The sequence below is a fragment of the Canis aureus genome, chromosome 27 (genome assembly GCF_053574225.1).
Source record: "Canis aureus isolate CA01 chromosome 27, VMU_Caureus_v.1.0, whole genome shotgun sequence".
In the NCBI taxonomy this organism is placed as follows: domain Eukaryota; kingdom Metazoa; phylum Chordata; class Mammalia; order Carnivora; family Canidae; genus Canis; species Canis aureus.
Window position 1 is genome coordinate 5,731,986 of NC_135637.1, and position 24,552 is coordinate 5,756,537.

General features: G+C 46.0%; 1 protein-coding gene across 1 annotated transcript in view; it reads left to right on the forward strand.

Annotated features, from left to right (window-relative positions):
- Positions 1-24,552, forward strand: part of TMEM132D (transmembrane protein 132D) — a 596,882-nt gene that overhangs the window by 148,632 nt on the left and 423,698 nt on the right. Inside the window, exon 2 of the mRNA XM_077875236.1 lies at positions 6,737-7,631. Coding sequence (XP_077731362.1) covers positions 6,737-7,631 — 895 coding nt within the window. The remainder of the gene's footprint in view (positions 1-6,736; positions 7,632-24,552) is intronic.

Here is a 24,552-nt window from a genome sequence, read left to right on the forward strand (position 1 = left end):
GTGATGGGATCACAGTGGAGTGTGGGGAGTAAAACCCCAGTCTTCAGACCAACAGAAATGTTTCACAGCTGGTTCTGGTGGGAGGTAGAGAGGGAGACTCCTGATCTATAGGGTCTGCCAGTTTCCATCATGGAACCAAGGCATGATGTCACCAGACGTGGGGCCCAAATGAGGTGTGAAATCAGCTCCTGTTGCCTGTGTCCATCAGCACCAGCACTCCACCCATCTGCATCCATCCCAGGCCCACACAGAATTGGTTGTGCAACCTTAGCCAAGGCATTAGTCCCTTTGGCTCTTAGTTTCCTTATCTGCAAAAGAAGAAAATCCTATAAAATAAACGACATGACATTTTCAATGATTAAAAGACAAGGAAGGCCAGAAGTACCCAGGGCAGTGTTCCTCTGTCTCCAGCTGCCAGAGGCTGTCTCCATCCCTTGGCTCATGGCCCATTCCTTCATCTTCGAAGCCAGCAAGGAGCATCTCTCTTCTCTGACCTCCTGCCTTTCTCTTATTAGGAACCTTGTGATTACATTGGATACACCTGGATAATCCAGGGTAATCTCTCCATCTCAAGATATTTAACTGAATAACATCTGCAAAGTCCTCTTTGACCTGGAAGGTCACATAGTCACAGGTTCTGGGGGTTAGATTGTGGATATTTTTGGTGGAGCCATTATTTAGCCTATCACAGTGACCATAGACAACCACCTGTGTTTGTGTGGGTATCTGTGTGCATAGAGCAGTCTATAGTCATTGATGCAAATATAAACATGTCTGTGTGTATATTTATAATAGCATATAATAGCATATCTGTGCATGCATACAAATATGAAGAGGTGAGGTGGTAAGGATGGAGTATTTGCTTCTCCCTCCTCCTGTGTCTCTGCCTCTCTCTCTCTCTATGTCTATCATAAATAAATAAATAAATCTTTTAAAAAAAGATTTTTTTCTTTGAACTGAAGTATAGTTAACAAGGATTGGGTTTTGATGAGGACTGTCAAGGAAATGGACCCTATATATATACGTTATTTATATATTATAATATAACATATATAATATATAAATATATAAATATTATAATATTTAAAATATTAAATATATAATAAATATAAATAATAGACAAAGACGGGTAGCAGATTTTAAGTCACTGACTAATTCGCTGGAGGGGAGATGAGAGGATTCCTTTCTAGTGGATTCTGTTTTCTTAGTGGAGTCTCCAGCTGAGAATGTGTTAGGTGTGGGGTAGAATAGAAGGTAGTGGGGGGCTGTTGATTATTCATCTTTGCATAGGGTAGCCAACCATGCCCAGGAGTGGGAAGGAGCAAGGCAAGGGAGCTGAGGCAGTTAGGGACTTTGCTTTGGTTCTGTCATCTTGAACACTCTCGAATCCAGGTTCCTGGGGGCACTTCTCAGTCTGGGGCTCTCTGTAAAGTCATCTGTCTGTTACTGCATCCCCTTCCCTCTCACCTTCATCTCTCCTCACTCCTGATGCTCACTGACCTTGGGTAAAGTCATAGCAAACATGAGTGTCCATGTCCATAGAATCCCTACTGTGGGCTGTCTGCTATGTCCTGGGGTTTTGTTGTCCTAAGCAAGTTAGACTCTTCTGTACCATGAAGCGATCTCCAGTGGCTCTGGAGGGAAGTTATCTCATCAAGGATAAATAATTATAGGGACGCCTGGGTGGCTTAGTGGTTGAGTGCCTGCCCTCGCGCCCGGGCATAATCCTGGAGTCCAGGGATCGAGTCCCACATTGGGCTCCCTGCATGGAGCCTGCTTCTCCCTCAGCCTATGTCTCTGCCTCTTTCTGTGTGTCTCTCATGAATAAATAAATAAAATCTTAAAAAAGAGATAAATAATTATATTTGCCATTGACATTAATAAATATCTCATACAGTGTTACCTGACAACAGATTTTTGCTACACTCGTGGTGAGCACAGCATGACAGACAGGTTTGTCCAGTCATGTTGTTCCACTTGAAACCAATGCAACTTTGTGCCAACTCTTCTTCAAGAAAAAAGTCATAAAATAAAAAGTATCTTTAGAAGCAATCCTAAAGGTGGTGCTCTCTGTTTCCGGAATTTGGTGAAATATTTATTTTTTGAAATCAGGGATATTTTCTTTTCTCTGTTGTCTTTCTAGGATGCTGCTTTTGAGTTTTTCTGGTATCTTCCCAGGAAGCCTATCTGCATTGAACAACTGGTGTGTGTGACTCATGTGTTGGCAGAGTGGCCTTGGCCATTTTTATTTCTTTGTCTTTAGCATTTACCTTTAGGGAGAGCTTCCAAAGTTTCTCATCTCATTTGATAAATTCAATTTTCTGCTTTTTCAAATCTGTTTTATTGCCTCTGGAACCATTTTAAATCCCTTACTTTTAATACTGCCAGGTCTTCTTCCCTCTTAGCCTTTATTTTATTTTATTATAAATAACAAAGGGCTTGTATGGTCTTGATTGTTAAGGGCTTCAAAATTATTCTGTGTAAAATGCACTTCTATATTCTTTGGTAAATATTCTTCAGAGCGTTATTGCTTTCTACCTCTTGAATGCCTGTTTAAATGTTTTTCTTTTATTTTACAGCTTTTGTGTATAGATTTTCTTCCTCTTCTGCTTTTTGTTTGTTTGCTTTTTCTCTTTAGATTGTCTCTTGCAGGGCAATTTCCCTTCACATAATGGAGTGTGTTTTCCTTGTCCCTGGTTTTCACTTGATCCTATTAGAGGTCACAAGAATTCACCTGGAGGGGCCACCTATCCTGTATTAATAACCCATGTTGTGACCCCGGTGGCTTGCAGCTTGAGCAGTGTGAGGGTGCACTGGGCTGGTTGATGCTCCCAGCAGGGGGACTGTGCTCTAGACTAGGTTAGGGTTGGTCTGGACTCATCCCAGGATCACAGGAGGCTATGTCGCAGCTCCTTCCTATTCCTTGTTAGCAAGACACTTCGATTGTTTGGGGCTTTCTGTGCATGTGACCAAGCTTACTCTTGGGTCTTTGAGCTCAGCTGATTGCAAAAGTTGACTACCAGCATCATGAACATCATCACCAAGTGTGGGGCGTCCTTGGGGTTCATGGATTTCACTCTGAGAACTATCAAGGGAGTTTCTATCAGGATACCTGCTGTTTTGTTTTTATGATCCTGCTTAGGGTTGCCAGACCTAGCAAACAAAAATACAGGATTCCCCAGGTACATTTGAATTTCAAATAAACAACAAATTTATTTACTTTCTCTTAGAAACATGTCCCCATGCGTTACTGTTTATTGGAAATTGAGACACAATTGGGTTCCCATATTTTATCTGGCAGCGTTAACCATGCTGTATTTTTGCATGTGTTGTTTGAGTCTCATGTGATCTCTCAGGAATTTCTGTGATTCCTGGTGTGCAGACTGAACTTCCATGTTTAGCACAGGTGATGATTCTTTACTGCTACCATATCCCCTCAGGTACTGCTTTCCCATCTCCCCAGGGGAAGATGTAAAGGTCGGTGCTCAAATTGCTATCTTCCCCATCTTTCTTAAAAGTATTATTAGGGGAAAATTATGTTTTCAAAAATGCTAAAATTAATATAAAATCTCTCCAGCATCACTGAATTGCTTTAAGATGGGAACATATTGCTTTCCTTCAACTTAGTGTGGAAAGCCATGGCATCAAAATCAAATGTAATTTTGTTCTTAATGGCTTATTAATTGAGATTTACAGCTTCTTGTTTCTCTGACACCTCACTCGTGTTAATGTGGAATTGGTGTTTGTAGGTTGTAAGAGCCACCCCTGTGGGGATTCAAGGGTAATGAGTTTTACTTCTTAGTGTGTTCTGTGTCTTGTGGAGCAGAATTGGCATTATTTTTACAATTTTATTTTAAAAAAAGAAAAGAATAAAGGAAGTGTAAGTAAATACCATGAACTTTAGTTCAACTTGGAGCACTTTTAAGCAATAAACATTGAGGCCAGCTACTAGGCAAAAAGATCAATAGGCCATCTGTGGAAGAAAGCTTAGAAATTACTTACCTTTTTTGAACAATGTTTGCAGTGACTTCCTTATTGCTTTCCCAAATAAAGTCAGGGGACTCATGGTCATTCCTTGGAATATGTAATTAGCTGCACAATTAAGTTTGATGTCTTCAAGGAGTAGGGGTTGTGTGTTCCACAGCAGAGTTCACATGGTCTTGCTGTCTATCGTGCATGCTTAACTCTCTGCAGCTTGGTGATTTGGTTTTGGCAGTTTCTGGGATGAATGAGAAGCTGGTGTGAGACAGCTTAAGGCCATTATTCTGAGGGGTTCTGAGGTGTATTTTTAAGAATCAGGAGACCCCGTGTCATTGATGTAGGTCTTTTTATGGATCTCATTGTGTGTAGAAACTTCTGTCTTCCTTGGCCCCAAATAGCTAACATCTATTTGGAGCTCCTGATGGGGTTAAGGATCCTGATTGTAGAGAGATGGCGGACAGAACACAACATCCACAATCCTGATGTAAAAATACAATTCGGGGATGCCTGGGTGGCTCAGCGGTTGAGTATCTGCCTTCAGCTCAGGGCATAATCCCGGAGTCTCAGAATCAAGTCCCACATCGGGCTCCCTGCATGGAGCCTGCTTCTCCCTCAGCCTGTGTATCTGCCTCTCTTTCTCTCTCCATGTCTCTCATGAATAAACAAATTCTTAAAAATAAAAGTAAAAATTAAAAAAATAGTCTTAAAAATAAAAATAAAAATACAATTTGCTCTTTGTACTATTAATGTCATAATTCATTTGTCGATCCATCCATTCATGCATTTATCAAATACTTATTGGGTACTTGGTATTTTCCAGGCGCCCTCCCAAGGATGTGAAAACGTAGAGTAAAGGCCCATCTGTTGTGTGTGCTCACTTGCACATAACCCACGGAGCATGGGAGCAGTTACAGCCTAGCATGAAGTCCTACAGAGGGGTATGCGGGATACATGGAAGAATGGGATGGCACCTGTGACCCAGAAGCAGGCAGCCAAGGGAGGCATTCCAGAAAAGTGACTTTATATTGAGACCTGGGGAATGGCAACGATGCAGCAGAGGGTGCGGAGGGCAGACCCAGTGAAGGGATGAAGCATTCAGTGCAGAATATTAGCAGAAAATCCACACCCTGTTCTTAGCTTTCACTAAAACTCACATGGGAAAGTACAGGATTATGAGAAATACGAATCCTGAGTGATTTCCGGAAAGTTTTTTAAAAAAGGTAATCCTGTTAAGGAGTGAAGTATCTGGTTATACCTATGATATTTTGATTTTTGAAAAGGAAATTCCTATTTATTGGTTGAACCGCGTGAAGTCACTGCTCACGTCAGTCAAAACTGCTCACTTTTTCGTCGATTTTAAATGGTTCAGCACCACGCAAACCTTGGTTGCTTCACTGGGGCTTAGCCTGGCCTGGGTTTGGTAATGCCACCCACTGACTGTTCTTCCCTGGGGGCTGTCTGTACACTCAGAACAATTGTATGAGTCAGACTGGCTGCTGGTCCAGAAGGGGGAGTGAATGCAGGTTAGCACCTGTAGCATTGCAGCTGGACAGGGCGTCGATGCCCTGGTCGGGGCCCTCACTCTGCACACCAGCCCCACGAGGCCAAAGGAGTCAGTGACTTGTCTGTCCCCTGGCAAACGTGCAGCCAAGCCACGCACAGAACCTCTTTCCTGAGTTCTTTGCTTTCTCCTCCGCTCACAGTCAGCTGCCTCCAGGGTTCCAGGTCGGGTTGGTGTCATGCATCCGAACAGGTTTTCACATGGGCCTTTTAAGCACGTGGGCACAGTGAATGTCAGGGTTTGAGTTGCTTTTATTGCAGAATAACCAGAGATAGTCACATGGCTACTAATGGGAAGGGCTTTGTACGACTTGTGGAACTTGGCCTAGAAAGTCAGTGTTCCCAAAGCCAGTAATTTCCATTTCTAAAACCCGTAAAATTCATTCTTGCATTGAATTTCTATGTCTGTGTTTTTCTTAGAGAAAATAAGGCATACTGTAAAAATGGCAGTTTGGTCTCCCTCTCCCCTCCCCCCGCCATGGAGGGATATGATCAGTAAGGAAGAAAAAGAATACCTTTTGTGCTCCGGGATCAAAACAGCTTTCAGGGAGGAGGTGGCTGTAAAGAAAATGATGTGTTTCTTGGGGGCATGAGGTGTGTGCTGTGCACACCTGGGCCCGCCGTGAGAGACATGGTCAGGTTGCCTCCTAGAAGACTCCTCCAGGCAAATCCTTCTGGGCTCTGAGTCTGTCAGCTGACATCCAAGGGGTGTGTGTGACATGCACGCGATTGTGAGATCCCATCTTCATTTACCATCGCCCAGCGTCCTTTATCATTCTCTGGTAGCCCAAGTGTCCTTAAGTGTTGCACGTGTTATCAGTGGAGGGAGGTACACAGGGTGTCAGGTGAGATGTGGCTGAAGCATTGAAGCCCACGCCAAGGAAGTTATTTCTGCACCTAGTCTCTGTCCTGGAGTTAATGGGAGCAGCCTCCTCTGTCTGATGCTAGCATGTTCTTCAGACTCCTAATCCCGGGTGATCTCACTTTTTAGCAAAGGGAGCGAGTCCTAGGCTCACCCCGTTGTAGAAGCAACACACGTCTTAGACAGTGAGTGGATGGCATCTGAGGTTTTGGGTAGAGAGGTGCATGGTTGGGACAAAGCTGGCAATCAGGGAGGAAGGGGTATGGAGACGGCGGAAGCATTGTTAGCACTGGCCTGGGTTCCTAACGCCTGCGCTCTGATTCCTCCTGACAGTGACTGAGAGCCGAGGGGTCCTGGAGAGCATCCAGAGGTTCTCCTTGCTGCCTACCTACCTCCCTGTGACCTACCACATCAACAACGCCGACGTGTCCTTCTTCCTGAAGGAGGCCAACCAGGACATCATGCGCAACTCTAGCCTGCAGTCCCGCGTGGAGTCCTTCCTAATTTACAGAGCCCAGAGGCTCCCCGTGCTCAGCGCCAGCTACGGGCCCTTCTCCATCGAGCAGGTGGTGCCTCAGGACCTCCTGCTGCCCTCCAGCCCCTTCGGAGCCACCAGCAAGCTCTCCCTCAACTGGAGGCTGAGGGCGCACATCCTGCGGGACAAGGTGTACCTGAGCCGGCCCCGGGTGCAGGTGCTCTTCCACCTGCTGGGCCGGGACTGGGCGGCACAGAGCCCCGGTGAGCGGCTGCCCTGCCTGCGGCTGTTCGCCTTCCGGGAGACCCGGGAGGTGCGGGCCGGCTGCCGGCTGCAGGGCGCCCTGGGGCTGTGCGTGGCCGAACTGGAGCTGCTGGCCGCCTGGTTCGGGCCCCCCACCGTGGTGGCCGGGAGGAAGCGGGCGCCCGGGCCGCCCGAGGGGAGCCCCGTGGAGCTCTACTACTCCGTGCAGCCGGGGGATGCGCGCGGGGACTGTGCGGGCGGCGGCGGCGACGTCAGGAAGGGCAACGCCATCCGGCCCGGGAAGGACGGGCTGGACGAGGCCGTGCCCCACCTGCAGAGGATCGGCAGCGTCTTCCTCTATCAGACGGGGGGCAGACCCGCGCTGCGGGAGCTGCATTTGGACAGCAACGTGGCCATCCTGTACTCCGCCAGGACAGCGAGGCAAGGCGATGTGCTCACCTTCCTTGTGGCCGTGTCCCGGAACTGCAGCGCCGATCGCTTCACGCTGAGGTGAGTCCCTGGGAGCTCCTGCCCCTGTGCCTCTGGGAGCACCTGCCCCTGCGCCTCCGGGGGCGCCTGTCCTTGAACCTTCCAGGCCTGGCCAGGCCTCCAGACTCTCACTCCCTGACCCTGTGAGCTGCGTTAGCACCTTCACAGGTGTAACACCTTCCAAATTTTATAAATCTCCTTTTCAGGGAAAAATGCAGAAAATAGTTTGCTCTTTCATGGTCGACAGTTTGGTGGTAAAGACTCTCCCTTTACAGGATCATTCGGGCCCTCCCAGAACAGCCAGGTGGCTGTGGATCTGTGCTCTGTCCTGAGCCTGGGTTCTCCCCAGAAGTTTGAGGAACGCGGGTGTGGAGGGGTGTGTCCCAGGGGGTCCTTTGCACATCAGGGTGTCAAATGGCTCACAGTTGAAATGAGTCTAGTCAGCACATGGGATGGTAACAGTTGTCTGAGGAGAGAGGATACAGTTTTGCCAACTCCAGTCTATGCCAAGCCTGTGCATTCTAAGTATGATATGGTACCAACCTCACTTTGTTTCTCCCTGGAAATAGAACTCAGTGTTCGAAACATAAAAGAGCATAATGTGTGAAGAATATACAGTAGAATTTGTTGAGTATCTTACATACGAACATACAAAGACAAGACATTTAAAGGAGTACTGTGTACTTTGGGTGGAAAATGAGTTAGTTTTCACTTTGGAATGTCATATATGAGAGAAGCCACTTGCCTTGACTTGGGATTTTCATTAAAGCGTTTTCCATTTGTTTTAAATACGACACAGCTTTGCTACACAGCTACTTGGGTGTCAGGGTGATGGGGTCACTAAAAGCGTCCTGCCATTGTTACCAACTCAGAACGTTGATTTCACGTGCCATGGATGACATTGGAGATGACCCCGGAAAATGTCTGTACATGAGATGCGGTTTCTGGGCGGTTTTTACTTTCTTTTTTTTTTTTTTAAATAAGAAATTTATTTTTTATTGGTGTTCAATTTGCCAACATACAGAATAACACCCAGTGCTCATCCCATCAAGTGCCCCCCTCGTTGCCCATCACTCATTCACCCCCACCCCCTGCCCTTCTCCCCTTCCACCACCCCTAGTTCGTTTCTCTGGGCGGTTTTTAAAGTCATGCCAGGATTATTGGTTCTCTCGTCCTTCTCCATGTGGGCTTCATATCTGTTTTTTCTTTGTTCTCTTTCTCCCCTTTCTCTTTGTTTTTGTTAAGAGGTGCAGGAGTTTCAGAAAGGAATCCTCCTTTTGCTTATACCTTCCACATTTAAGATTTGTTGATTGTGACCTTTTACTCTTAACTAAAGAAATAGGAGCTAATGCATGACATTAATCTAATGATTGAATGTGGCTGATTCTTGGCAGGGACAGACCTTTGGCATGGGCTGATAGTGTATTGGGGGGGGGTTGACCCTGGGGATTAGGCTGCATCAGCACATCTGTAGGGCTGAGGCCTCATTAATTCTCCTTTTGTCCCTGGAAGCAGACCCAATTCCGCTGCTCACAGACCTGCTGCATGGTGTGCGGGCTTTGTGCTCTGCTTTTCCAGGATCAACGGTCTTATATAATATTCTCTGTGGAGATGGCTGCTTATGTAGAGAACTGTTTGCTGGTAGAAACCAAAGGTTTGGAATAAGGAGAGCTTTGTTCTTGCATGATTTTGGAGCCTCTGCCGTCCTGTAGGTTTGCCAGCTGCTGGTTGTTGATTTCCTGATCCCGGGGTGAAAACCCAAAATCTACTGAAGTTTTAACTCTCCAGGAGATGATATCTGCATCCAGCTGTTTTGGGGAGGTAGTTGTATGTGTAGTATTAAACTTCACAGAAATCTTTGTATCTGATGACCGCCTACTGCACATTAAGACACGGGTGTCGGAGTCCTGAGGGCAGCTCTGTCTTGGCAAGCTGTAACGAAGCCAGCAGAAATTTGGTTTGCTGGGCTGCATAATCTAAGGAGTCTAAATCTTTGCAAATTCAGAAACAAACACATTTGAAACTCCTTGATGTGGTTGCTCTACATTAGAAGTCAAAGAGTTGAGAATTTTGGATATATAGCAAAAGTGTATTTGCTCAGAGTTCACCAATTAGAAATTTGAAAAGAAATAAATTCAGTATTTTGGTTCAGGTAATAGTGAAATGAATATTTCATGGCTATGTGTTTAACTTGGTCAGGTGGTACACTTTCTGTCCCCTTAAAAGCAGCATTCGTATGCTTGCTGCATACTTCAAATGCTGTTATTACGAGTGAGTCATAGGGGTTGTGACAACAGCTGGAGGTGAACGTGGATCTGGTCATGCTTTGAGCATTTAGTTTGAATTCTCATAATTAGAAAATAACACAGTATATCTTTTTTAATGAAGTCAATTTTACACTAATTTAGCATAGCTTCCAATATGTAGAATGAGTATGGGTCTGCTCTATCTGGCCTTCTGCTATAAATAGCTCTGCAGGATCCAGCCATGTATCTTTGGATGCTTTCCTCTGAATTTGTGATTTTTATTTCTAGACGCTCTGTTGACATGCTAATGTCATTGGGTGCCAGTTGGACGTCCACACCACTTAAGGATGACCAGGGTGAGAAAGGGACTGAAGTAAGTGCCACCAACAGGAGGGAGCCCTCCAGCCTGCACAGCAGCTGACATTTGAGCCCTTTTCTGATAGCGATTGATTGCCTTTGGCCACCACCCTATTATTTCTGTGCCTGTAACCTGAGGGTGACACAATGGCTAATGCACAGTGCTTCTGTTCTAGGAATCAAGTTTTGTCCTGCAAATTATCACTAAGTGTAGTTTAAAGCAGTTGCTGTGTATGTGCGAAGGTGGGTGTGTGCATGTATCTGCGTGTGTGTGCAGAGGAGTGTGTGCATGTGTACAGGTGGGTGTCTGCATATGTGGATGTGTGCCTGCTGTGTGCATATGTGTATGCATGGGTGAGTGCATATGTGATATGTGTGCAGGCGAGTATGTGCAGGTGGATGTGTGCATGTGTGTGCAGGTATGGATGTGTGCATGTGTGTGGGTGTGTGCATGTATGCAGGTGGGTCTATGCATGTGTGCATGTGTCTGCAGGAAGGTGTGTGCATATGAGTGCATGTGTGTGAGTGTATACGTGTGTGCATATGTGTACGTGTGTGTGATTGTGTGCATGCACAGTTGTGCATGTTAACTGTCGAGAAGAAGAGAAGCTGGGTGGGGCTATTTGTCATCTGATGAATTCTGTTCTCTCCTGGAGCTCCTGTCTTCCTAAGCAGACCACCACAAAAGAAGAAAAGCAAATGCTTTCATTCCTTAGACATCTGAGGATCCTTTTTAATTTCAGAAAATGTTTTCCTTCAAATGAACAACTGAAGCATCCCATGTACTTGGGCCCTTTCTTCATGTTCTCACTTCCTGTTCTGTACCACCTGCCCCCCTGGAGCCAATTTCAGAAGTATCTCAGGTCTCTAATCACCTGCTTATGTGTCTGGAAGAAAAACAGAATGCAGACTCTCTCTCACATCCCCACCACCACCACCTATTCTGTTCCTTTTCCTCACAGGACATCACTTTGAAAAGGGTCCCGGTCATCAGATCTGAATGTGGGGCTAGAGCCAAATATTTGCATAGCATGAGCTTGGTGCAAGCGAAAAGGTCCAAAACAGTAGCACAAAACTCAAACAGGGACTTGTATCAAAGTCAGAGATGTTCTTAAATTGATTGAACAAATGAATGAGTGAGTGGACACATTGTTGCTTATGAACAAGTGCATATACTTTACTGAGGCCTTTGCTGTATTAATGCTAAGTGCTCCAGAGTGTGAAGAGCCATGTGCCTGCCACAGTGGTCAGACGCAAGGCTGTCTCTGAATAAGGCATTATTGCCAAGGAAATGTTCTTGGAAACATGAGGGTTATGAAAGCAGCAGGAAGAGAATAAAATAAGAATAGGTGATGCGGGGAGAAAGGCAATCTGGGATGGGTAAGGCTTGAAAGGTCTTCATTGGTGGTTTGGGAAGCCCATTTGGCCAGATTCTGAGCTTGCTAGGAATTGATGTGGCAGTTTGAGTTTGGCCCTGAGCTTAAATCACTTGAAGGATACAGACTTTGAACCTGCCCTGACCTAGAATAGGCTCCTCTTCTTATTCTATTTCAGGTAAAATATGCCTTGGTGTAGCCAATAATATTCTTAGCTGCAGGCCATAAGGCCAGCCTAGCTTCTTTAAGAAAAAAATAAATAAAAGACTTGCAGGGTATGTATTATGGGTCTCAAGAATTAATAAGAGATGGGGGCACTGAGCTTGGTGTCTGAGAGGTGGTGGGTGGAGCAGCCTACCCCAAGCATCCCGCACTGTGAGCTCCTTCCTCTGCCCTTGCAGGCTCATAACAGGTGCTGAGACTTGGGAGAGGCTCCCACTGGCTCTTGTGTCTACTTGCTGTCTGCGCCGGGGGTGGGTGGGAGGGGGTGGGAGGGGGCCCCGTGTGGCTCTGGTACTGAAACATGGGGTCCTGCAATTACCTGTCACTAATATTCCCCAGGAGGAGGTATCTCACTCATGAGGACCCTGGAGTGCCATTGAGAAGGGGTGCATGCGGGGGTCCCCGGACCCCAGTGAGGTCTCTGACATCTGTGCCTGGGGATTTCCTTTCTTGATCACCCAATGGACATTCAGAGTTGCGTGGAGTAGACTATGGGTCAGCGGCAGATAGAGAAAGGAGGGTGTTCCATCTGTTTTAAATAAACTTTTGGTTGTAGAATTGATGTCGATTTACAGGGATGTTGTGGAGTCAACATAGGACAGTCTCAGATGCCTCATGGCTGATTTCTCCCATTAGTAACATGTTACATCATTGTGGGACATTTGTCACAATTAACAAACCATGCCTGATTCACATTCCTGTCTCTATGCCTCGTGCCGGGATTCCAGTCAGGATGTCCCATGCATGTGGTGTTGGGTCTCCTGAGACCCTCTGGACTGTGACCATTTCCCACACAAACGTTTTTGATGGACTCTGAAAGGTTAGAGACTTCACTGTTCAGACATTTGAAGAGCGTCCCTCCAGGGGTACTTGTCAGATGGTTTTCTCAAGACCAGATTGGAGTGATGAGTTTGGGTTGGAAACCAGAGAGGAAAAGTAATACAAATGTCATCACATCGTATCAGGGATGTGCCTGACTCCCCACATCTGACTTTGCCTTCGTGAGGGGCTGGGTGAGGGTTTACCTGCCCCCACCCCACCCTACCCCCAAGGATGCTCCCCTCCCTCCTCCCATGAGACTGTCCCCCCCCTCCCGCCCCCATGCCACCTGCTCTGGAAGGAAGCTCACAATTATGGAGAAGAGCGCCACACTTCACCTCCTCCAGGTTCTCATAGGTACCTACATTATTTGGAATTCTACAGGTGAAATTTATTCATTCATTCATTTATTTATTTCAGTAGGGGCATCTGGATATTTATTATTTTACCATTTGGGTTGTATCCCAGTAGAGCCGATGGGGTTTCTCCACCTCATCCTGCGGACATTCGCATTGGACAGTATTTTGGTGGGGGGTCTGGTCTCTGCTGTCAGCCTCCCAAGCTCCTATCATGAGTTGCTGTAGAATGGAAACCTGAGCTGCAACAGCCCAGAAGGTGCCCAGATACTGCCACACATCCCCTGTGGGAGAAAATACCCTTGCAAGTTAAAAACCACCAAATTCTCCAAGTAGAGTATGGTCGTTGGGGGAAAAAATGTTTACAGAGTGAGCTCATCTCTTGCACAGAGGGGGGTTCAAAGTTTAGAATTAAGGTGACCGTGTGTGTAGTCAGATTGTTCTCAAAAATCTTTTACATTGCATGCAGTGGTACCTTCTTCCTTTTACTAGAACATAACGCTCCACAAAGCAGAGACTGCTCACTGCTTACACTGCGTGAAAGAAACTACTTTCCCCTCCTGCCTCCAAGCACAGAACTCAGGGTCCCAAAACTCAGCTCTGGGAGTGGACTTGATCTTCCCAACTAGGGAAACAGCCAGAAGGGGGAAACTGGGAGGCCCAGGGAAGCATGTCACACTCTCTTATCTGCTCCAGTGGGGGGTGAGAGCTGTAGGAATGAGAGTCTCCACACCCCCCGCAGTGTCTGCCTTCTGATGCCACATCCAGGAAATGTGGGAGAGGAGACAGAGGCAGTGGGCCTGAGGAGATGTGGCAGTTCTCGTCTCCATCGTGGTTCTGGGAGGTTCTCTTGGGGACAGGTGGACAGATGTGTGGATGTGGTTCGGCAGAATGTGAGGGTACGGCCTTGGTAGCTGCTGGTCCCCCTTTGACCAGGGGGCCTGTCCGGCGATTTTTATGAAAGGGATTTCTCATATGGTTAGCCTTTTTGGTTTAAATGCTATAATTATTACTGTTATTTTATTTATTGCTTTAAAACATATTTTATTTATTTATTCATAAGACACACAGAGGCCGAGGCATAGGCAGAGGGAGAAGCAGACTCCTTTGGGGAGCCTGATGTGGGACTCCGTCCCAGGACCCCAGGATCATGACCTGAGCCTAAGGCAGACACTCAACCACTGAACCACCCAGGAGTTCCTCATTACTGTTATTTTAGGATGGACAGGGTTGTCTTGCAGCTAAAGTTCTCTGTGGTCCCCTTTGGCTCTGCAGACTTCTGGCCACTGATGTTTGCTCTCTGTCACCATGAACTGACCTTCATTTCCATAGGAGTCCCTCTCCATCACATCACCCTATATCATAGGGCCACTCTCAACCAGACAGAGGGCAGTGAGAGGGAATGGACCATGGTCCATCTCCAGGTCAGTGAAGCACCTGCTGGAATGCTCTGATGGCCAGGATGAGCTCTGGTCCATAGATCTGGGTGAGCTGGGAGATGTGGTGGCTGAGTAAGCCCAGGTGGGTCATCTCTGAGTTTCCCCACCACCACCTCCGAGGACATCGCTGTGCTCCAGGGTGGGGAGGGGTGAGGAAGGGTGGAGGACACCCCATGCCAAGGCAAAGAGGAATCCAAGCTGGGTTCTGGTCCTACAGGTTGTCCATTCATGTGGTCTCCATGGAGACGTCCACATCCTAGGTAGATTTGGTCGCAGTGCACAGAGCTATGGAGGGAGCATCTTCATGTCCTCCTCCAGCATGTTCAGATTCCGTTTCCCTGTGTATGGCTTCTGGGTTCCTCCTAGGAGCCCAGGGTGATGTGTGGGGCAGGGGAGTGGGGTGCATGAGATTGCTGAGTGCGTCAGGAGTAAGATCGATTGTACTCCCAGTAGCCGACACTTGTTATCTGTGGCAGGCACTGCTCAGAGTGATTCAGGTATTTTTTTACACATTTAATCCTCAAAACAGCCTTACAGATTGGACATAATTATTACCTACGTTTCCAGAAGGGGAAATTGAAACACAGGTGGTCCAGCGGCTTGCCAGAGTCCCCATAGCTTGTGACAGATGTAACTTAACGTCCTGAGAACTTACCCTTGCCGACACTCACCCCAGAGCACATATTAGAAAACCCATCTGTGTAAGTGCAGGGTGGAGAGCCAGGCACAGCTTCTCTGAGATCCATTTTGTCAAAGCACTTAAGAGAATGAGTCACCTGAACGGTTTTCCCTATTTTACAACAATTTGATGAGTATGGAGCTTGGTGCTGGAGATGTAACAGGGACCAGAGCACCCAGAGCTGGCTCTTGACTGGGGGATGGATCAGTGAGAACCAGCCATGTTTCCACTGGGGGCGTAGGTGCCCACACGAGCCCCTGCTCTCAAGAGGAGACCAAGGGAGGTTCTGTCCACCATCACCCACACCCATGAGTCCCCAGGGGCTCTGAGGGCAGGTAGTGGATTGTGGTGGCCCTGTCTTTGTGCTTCACACGTGGTAATGGCCACGAGGAGCAGCACTTTCCGATCCATGGGGTAGAGTTCACCTGCTGCAGGAAGCAGCAGAGTCTGGGGTCTGGAGTCCGGGGCCCTGGTCGCCTGGTGTTGTCACCCACCGTGTGCCCTGGGAAGGGCACTGAAGCTCACAGAGTGATGTGGGGTGTAAATAAAAGTTCACAGTGAACCTTGAACAGATTGTGTGGTGTCAGATGAGGCATTTAGTAAATCAGCAATCAACCGAGAAATGCATCAGGGTCCGCTGAAATGCAAACCTGACTGAAGGCCGCCTCAGATAAGCAGGCCCAGCTTACTGTGAAAGGGGCAGGAGTTAACACAAGGCGCAGGTTAGTTGCACCATACCCATAAAGAATGAATAAAGATGGAGCGTGTCCAAAGGTGCTTAGGGGCGTTTCCCGGCATAACGTAGGAAAGCAACTAACTCAGTGTATCCTGGGATGAGGTGGTAGAATGAAGCCACATGTCAACATCTTTTCCCCAAAATCTGAAGGCATGAAAAGCAAATTGATGAAAACAGACCAGCATAAATAATACCGGCATCAGCAAAGGACTGGTGAAGGGGTCAGCCTAAAGAGTGAGACAGAAGTTTCTAGAAAAAAAAAGTTTCTAGACACCAACTCTGCATCTCTCCACAGCTGTGTGTGTCCCTCTGTGAGAGGAGACCATTGGGTGATGGGTCCAGCATGGCCATGCATTCTCTGGTGCTCTTTCTGGGGGGATGTGGGCTCCCTCCTCCCTGAATGTGCCCTGGCTTCAGTGCATAGCTTTCCCAGTAGACAGGGAAGATGTGAGGATTTGGAAGTCTGAGGCTAGACCATAGCAAGCTTTGACCTTCCCCCAGGGTCTCCAGAGCACTTGTCCTTGGAGCCTGGAGCCACCATCTGAACAAGCCAGCTTGTCTTCTGGGAGAGGCTCTGAGACTACCTGGACAGGGAAGGACCAGGTGGGCCTGGTCTTCATGCCCCAGATGTGTGAATGAAGCTGTCTTGGATGCTCTAGACCAGCTGGCGACCTCAGCCAGTTCCAGGGGGAGCAGGTGGATCTTACATTGGAGCCCTGCTCACATCCCTCATACATAGAGTTGCCATGTCTAAAGAATCTGGTGTAGGGGCACCTGAGTGGCTCAGTGGTTGAACATCTGCCTTTGGCTCAGGGCGTGATCCCAGGGTCCCAGGATCTTTAGATTGTATTTCTTTATTCATGAGAGACACACATAGAGAGAGGCAGAGACACAGGCAGAGGGAGAAGCAGGCTCCACATGGGAAACCTGATGCAGGACTTGATCCCAGTCCCTCCAGGGAGACCTGGCCATTGGCCTCTGACAGCACCAGCTCCATGCTGTGTTCTCCTGACCTGGGAGAGAGGCGTCCTGCAGGTGTCGACCTCGGGATTCCAGCACCATTGTCTGGCTGGTCTTGGAGCAAGTTCAGCTGCTCTGTCTGTAACTAGTGCCTTGTATTCAAGTGCTCTGGTCAGTTGTGTGCTGTGGGGTCTCATCCCTGATGTGACCCTGTGAGTGTAGCAGTTTGAGGAGATATTTTTTTATGGAAAGTAGAATATCTTTTCTGATTACTTCTACATTGTACCAGAAGAAGAGACAGTCACTGGGATTTCTCATTTGTGTCTGTCTCAGCTAGAAGCAGAGGCAGAAGGGTCGTAGGCAATGCAGAAATGAATTCAGCCAAACAGAAAATGTAATAAATTAGATACAAACTTTGAAAGACCTAGAGGCAGCAGAAAGAGAACATGGCTAGTGAGATAATATTTTTCTCTCTACTCTGTGAACTCTTTGTGCATAGGTAAAAAATCAACCCTTGTATTTCTTTTCCTTTCTCATTTTGGGCAGTTGAAGGGTAGGCAGTGATTAAAGACACCATCCATGGATGCCTCTCTTTTGAAAACCAAGGATTCAAGATGCAGAGATGAACTGGAGTGATCACCTGAAGCTCAAGTTTATTCAAGCAGATGGCATGTACACACAGAGGGTTGAGTGATTTCAGGTGCAGTGTAAAGGGAGGGCACTCACCCCAGAGCACATGTTAGAAAACCCATCTGTGTAAGTGCCTGACTTACAACAGCCTGACTGAGCTCTTTTCAACAGCCTGACTGAGCTCTTTTCCTGTTGAAAACTCAAGTGTTGATACACACTTTGAAAGATAAAGCATGCCAGGTGAAATTCATCCACAGTACGTCAGCACAGATGGAAGGCTGGGGTCTGGGTCAGAGTTCTCCAGATTGGGCACTGATCAGATTAAAATCAAGATGGCAGCCCATTTTGTAAATATATTGTAGGAAGAAAGAAAGAAGGAAGGAAGAAAGAAGGACAAACATACAAGAGAGGGGAAGAATTTACTTTGGAAGAACATGTAAACCAAGGGAAAATAAAGAGATGTCTCTGAGTGCTTTAAATGGGTAGGGAGCATTTTGTTTGTTTTGTTTTTTAAGGAACATGAAATTAATCAACCAAGAATTCAAATATAAAAAAAGACAAAGACAGAGATGGTAAGGTAGACTAGAGAGATAGTCCATGAATGGAGGACCCAAATAGTGCAAAACAGAAATTACAAATAAGGAATATAACTGAATTATAAAGTTTCAATCATAATGAAACAATTAGCTAATTATTGAGACAGAATACATATTAGTAAGAACTAGAGAGATGGCTATGTCATGTTCAGAGACAGAAAGACAGGATGGCATGAAAGTGTCTGTTCTTCCCAAATTAATATGTGGAGCCAATGCAGTTCCACCCAGGCCAAGAATGGGTAAGACACTGAAGAGTAGAATAATATCGATGAGTCATTGAAAATCCAAGTCTATTTGAAGAGTGTGGTAGTGGAACGCAAGATCTAAATACAGTAATGAACAGAGCTCCAGAATCACCAGCAAATAGGAGGTCTCATGCGACAGACTATGATTATTGATCGCTCAAAAGAGATATAATTTTCAGAAATGGCACTGGGGGCATTATCCAAATGAGAAAAGAAAGAATCCGATCTCTATTTCATGCCATTTACAGACATCAATTTCAGATCAATTAGGCATCCAAAGGGGGAAAAAGGAAATCGATGTAGAAGAAAGTACAAAGCGTATCTTTGTAAGCTCTGCGGGGAAAAGATTTCTTCAACAAGATATGGAACAGTGACCACAAAGGGGACATCAATACTTTTGTCTAGGTTTTAAAACTAAATACTTAAAAAAAAAGCAAACCATAAATTTGGGGAGAGTGTTTGTAACACATAAGCCCAACAAAGAATTAGGATGCAGAATATATAAAGAATGCCTATAATGCAACAATTAAAAGCAAATAAACAAATAGGAAAATGGGTAAGAGCCTCTCACAGAAGAGAAAACACAAAGGACCAAGAAATTTAAGAAAAATACTCCATCTCATCTGAAATCAGAGAAAAACAAATTAAAACCATGATAGAGTTCAGTTTTGTAACCACCAGGTTGCCGAGAGTCAGGCAGTCAGCTGTTCTCCAGGGCTGTGTATGTGGGGAGAAGAAAAGCCTCATTATTGCTGCTGGAGGAAAATACAGGTGCAGCCTTCTTAGAAAGTACACTTTAAATGTATGTATGTGTGTGTGTGTGTGTGTGTGTGTGTGAGAGAGAGAGAGAGAGAGAGAGAGAGAGAGAGAAGCTAGATTTTAAAACATTTTGTCAGGAAAAAGCAAGTCACTTGTCAATTACAAGGGGAAGAAAATCAGGCTGGCTTTGGACTTCTCCATAGTAACATTGAGTGCCATTCATGTGAAAAGATGATAGAGCGATGTCTACAATCGTTAAGTGCTCATTAAAGATATTGATTATTTTATATTCACACAATCTGTTTCATGGAATACTATATAGCTACTTTGATATGAAAATTTTGCGAGGTTAGGTACAATAAAGTGAAGTACAAAAGATGGGATAGGATAGATGGTTGGATGGATGGATGAATGGATGGGTGATACATAGCTGAGTGGATGGATGGATGGATGGATGGATGATAGGTGGGTGGATGGGTAGAGGGATGGGTGGGTGATAAACAGGTAGGTAAATGGATGGATGGATGGATGAAGATAGGTGGGTAGATGGATCGATACACAGATAATATTCTTTAAATGTTGCATCTTAAGTAAAATCCCACACTTCCCTGCATCATTTTGCTTTATTTTATTAAAAATATTTTATTTATTTATTAGAGAGAGAGAGAATAAGCAGGGAAGCTGTTAGAGGCAGAGGGAGACAGAGGGAGAGGGAGAGGCAGACCCTTCCTGAGAGTGAGCCTGATGTGGGTCTTGATCCCAGGACCCCGGGATCATGACCCGAGCTGAAGGCAGACACCCAACCAAGTAGCCACCCAAGCACCTCCATCATCTTGCTTTAATCTGTGGGGCTTTTTTTGAGATCTTATTTTTAAGTAATCTCTATACCAGTGTGGGGCTCAAACTTAAAACCTTGAGACAAAAAGTTGCATGTTCTACCGACTGAGCCAGTCAGGCACCCCTGAAATTTGTGTTTAAAATAATTTTTTAAAAAGATTTTATTATTTGAGGTAGAGGAGGGGCAGAGAGAAAGGGAGAGAATCTCAAAAAAATTCCCCACTGAGCACAGAGCCCAACGTGGGACTAAATCTCCCTGATATCATGACCTGAGTGAAAACCAAGAGTCAGACACTTAACCAAGGGAGCCACTCAGATGCCCCCAATTTGTGTTTTATTTATTTTTAAAAAGATTTTATTTATTTATTCATGAGAGACACAAAGAGAGGCAGAGACACAGGCAGAGGGAGAAGCAGGCTTCCTGTGGGGAATCCCATGTGGGACTCGATCCCAGGACCCCAGGATGATGACCTGAGCCAAAGGCAGACACTCAACCACTGAGCCACCTAGGTACCCTCCCCCCCCCCCCAATTTATGTTTTGATAGCACTTAACCACTGCCTGAGATTTAGCTATTTACATAATTGTGCTTTGACCAGCTTGCTATCCTCCCTCTGCAAACTCCATGAGTTTGGCAAATTTCTTTCTTGTGTATCCTCAAAACCACAGTCTCTGCTGATCGAGTGCTTTGATTAGTTTAAAGCCAAAGATTATGACAAATTCAATGGCCCTAAGAGATTCTCTGCATGTTAATAAAGCCAGGTTTGCTGATACAGAGTTGGGACCACCCACGGCCATGCATCTCAGACTCTGTCATTTGATTTTTCCCAGCTCTGATCCTAAGGATGGTTTCTTAATCTTGGCACAACTGACATTTTGGACTGGATAATTCTTTGGAGTGTGTGTGTGTGTGTCTGTGTGTGTGTGTGTTAGTCTATGATAGTGTTGTACAAGATGGATGGATGGATGGATAGGTGGATGGATGGATGGATGGATGGATGGATGGATGGATAGGGTGTTGTAGGGAATGGACAGCATCCCTCGCCTCTACCCGCTAATAGCTAACAGTGTGCTACCTTCCTCTTCTGTTGTGACATCCCAGAAGATCTCCAGACGTTGCCAAACGTCCATTATCCCAAGGAAACTTTTCCTTCATATCAGAAAATGAAATATCAGTTGAATCCTAGATTTGCCTTCTAACTTACACAGTGATTTTCCATGAGGTTTGTATCCATTTTCTTTGACTCACTTGATTTAGAGTCTTCTACTATGGTCTCATTGTGTGTGTGTTTTAAGATTTATTTATTTATTTGAAAGAGAGAGAGAATTAGGGGGGGCCGGGTTGGGAGGGGCAGAGGGAGAAGGAGAGGGTGAGGGAGAACCCAAAGCAGATTCCCTGATGACCATGGATCCTTACGTGGGGCTCAACCCCAGGACCCTGAGATCATGATCTGAGCTGAAACCAAGAGTTGGACTCCCAACCTACTGAGTCACCTGGACTCCTCACTGTATTTTCTGGGCATTTCTCATTGCTTACTCACTGAAAATCACATTTGGGTGTGAGGATGAGTGTGTTACCCACTTTCTACATACTGTTGAGAGAAACCAGAAAAAGCAGAGGATGTGTTTATGGTCCAGAAGTTACATGCTAAGTTCAGAGGATAGCTGAGCAGGACTGGTTCTGGAATACAGTAAAACACAGTGCCACACTCACTGGGGAAAGCCCCCATGACGGATGCCATTTTGGATGAAGACATAAAATAAATGTAGACTTAGAGCTCAGTATTGAAGTGTCTTTTAAACCAATAATCATACATACAAGAGACTCCATTTGCAGGGGCAGACCTGGTTCATGCCTGAATGCAGTTATTTTGGTCAAACTAGATCCACATTATCAGAAGAAAATAAACTTTCTGACATTCTATATATTAGTAAAAATCTAATTGAATGAAAAGCTACCTTAGGGGTTTTTAAGGTGAATTTTTTCCCATTCTTTTTGCCAGAAGGGACATCTATACAGGAATGCCTGGATTTCCAAAATGCTGCTCAGAAAATGTGCCCTTTTCAGAGCCTATTTCAATTCCCTAAAGCCTTCAAAATTAACACCTGAGGCCCCTTCCCACTGGTTAGAGGAAGATTTGCTTTAATTCTGCTCTTCAAACTCTTGACCTGTTACAGCAGAGAAGACTCTGGGGTGGCTGCATTTCAGACCGGCATGAACGGAGGAACAGGGAGATGTACGCCTTTGTGCACCACGTGTGGTCTGGGCAGGAAGGAATCGTGTTGTGCTGGGCAGGTGGGAGCCTGTAACATCCCTAGAATCAGGCCTTCTCTCCCTATAGACTGGTCATCTTAGAGAAGGAGAAAAATTATTATTATTATTATTATTATTATTATTATTATTATTATTACAATAGCTAGCTGCTCCTCACCATCCCCTCTCCATTTTGTAGATTTTACTGGCCTATTTCTGTTGTATCAAGCCTTTGAATCAGAAACTTAAGGGATTCTTAGATTGGCAAAGAGCAAAGGTTTGATATTGTTTTTTTCCCAGAGAAGTAGGACATTGCAGCTGGGTCCTTTAGACATTGGGAACAGTCTGATCCTAAAAATGCAGACTCAGAAGTTATCAGGGTGGAATTTTGACAGTCTGCCCCCTGCCTCTTGCAAGGGTACGAGCATAATTCCAGTATCAGTATGGTTCCATTTATGTGACATTCTGGAAAAGGCAAATACAGGGATGGAGAACTGATCAGTGGGCTAGGGGTGACAGGGGAGATGTTGAAAGCACAAGGGGGTGTATGGGTGATGAAGCTGTTCTGTATCTTGATTTCTTGATTATATTGGTGGTTACCGGACTCTAGACAGGTCTGAAAAACTCATCCAGCTCTCTAGCAAAATTCTTATATACACACACGTGCATACATATATATGTGCATATCGAGTGCATGATTATGTGGGTCTATAAAACTGTCCAACCTGAAATGGATGAATTTGTCCAAACTCAACAATCACCTGAAATGGATGAATTGTATGAAACAATATAGGTTTTTAACCTGATATTTTAGTGTCTAACACTGACCTTACTAGCGTCAGTGGAAAAAGCAATGGGACATTCTCACCCAGGTAGTATCTGTCCATCTGTAAGCCTGTAGGCTCTGCCCTCCTCGGGGTTCCTAAACCAGACTTGCTTTTTGCGTGAGGTGGAGTAGTTAACCCCAGAAGCTTGTAGCAGATCAGCCCCTACTCTCAGGTGCCCAACGCAGGAAGTGTGTGCTGCTTGCTCACACGAAGTCCACGGTTCGTGGGTGGCTTCCACAGGGGACATAGGGACCCGGGATCCCCTGAGTCTCTGCCTTCTTATAGGGCTTAAAGTCCTTCACTTCCAGCCAGTAGACAGGGAGGCAGCAGTGAGGGTGTGGAGGAGCACGGAGGAGGCTTCCCAGTCCTGGAGATGGACATCCCTCTGCCCATATGCCATTGGCCAGACATCATCGCTCACGTGGCCAGGTGATCGTATTCTTGTCCCTCCTGATCTTATTCTTGGGCCTCAAAGGTAGATGGGTCTGCCTGAGACTTCACCCCTAGGCACAGCCCACCTCTTCTGCGTGCTTTTCTTCCCATCACATTGTTCCCATGTGGTGGGAATTCTGTTATTAGAATGACTCCATGTCCTGCAGTGGATGCATCCTGAAGCTTAGCATTGCTTCTGTCCTAACCCCTAACCCCACATGGTCTGATTCCCACATCTCTCCTCTGAGTGGGGCTTGCAACCTAATGGAATACAGACCATCCATCCCCATCCTTGATGGCTGCCATGCTGTTCCCTCACTTGGTCTTCAAGATCAGACGAACTACAATCCCTCCTACATTTACAGAGTAGCTATTACGTAAGCTAATATTGGTGCCTCCCCCCTTCTGTTATTTGTGGGATGATCTATGTGGTGCTCACCTTTGCACCTTTACCTCTTCGGGACATTCCTTCCCCATGTTTTCACCTGTTGCTCCTGTCCTTGGTGCTCCATCTCTCCAGGTCGTTCATGTGCATTCCTCATGGCCTTCCCTTATCACTGTGGCTGCTCTGTTTCCTCCCTTTGATGGTTAACCAGTATTCCAGATTCTTTAATTGACCTCAACAGCCAGTATTGTGATTTTTAAAAAAGATTTTATCTATTTATTCATGAGAGACACAGAGAGAAAGACAGAGACACAGGCAGAGGGAGAAGCAGGCTCCCTGCGGGGAGCCCGAGGCAGGACTTGATTCCAGGACGCTGGAATCACGACCTGAGCTAAAGGCAGATGCTTTACCACTGAGCCACTGAGGTGCTCCCAGTATTATGATTTCTGAGGGCAGATATCCCTTCCCCAGGCAGGGTTCTTGCCCTTTTTACCTCTTCCTATCTAAAGATGCACACACCTTAATTTGTTGGGATGCATTTTTTCCCCCTCGGAAACCCATTTTTAACTTAACATTAGCAGCCTGTTGAAAGCGACCATTATACCAGTGACTGGAGCTCATATGCCCCATGGAGGAAGGTCCAGCCCTAACCTCTGAAGCTGCCTCTCTTCCTCCAAAATAACACAGGGAGTGTCGCACATGTGGCTTCTCTCCTCTGGCCCCAAGTGTTTGCTCTTCCACTCTTTCATGAGGAGTGTTGAGAAACAATTGTTTTATATGTTACTTCA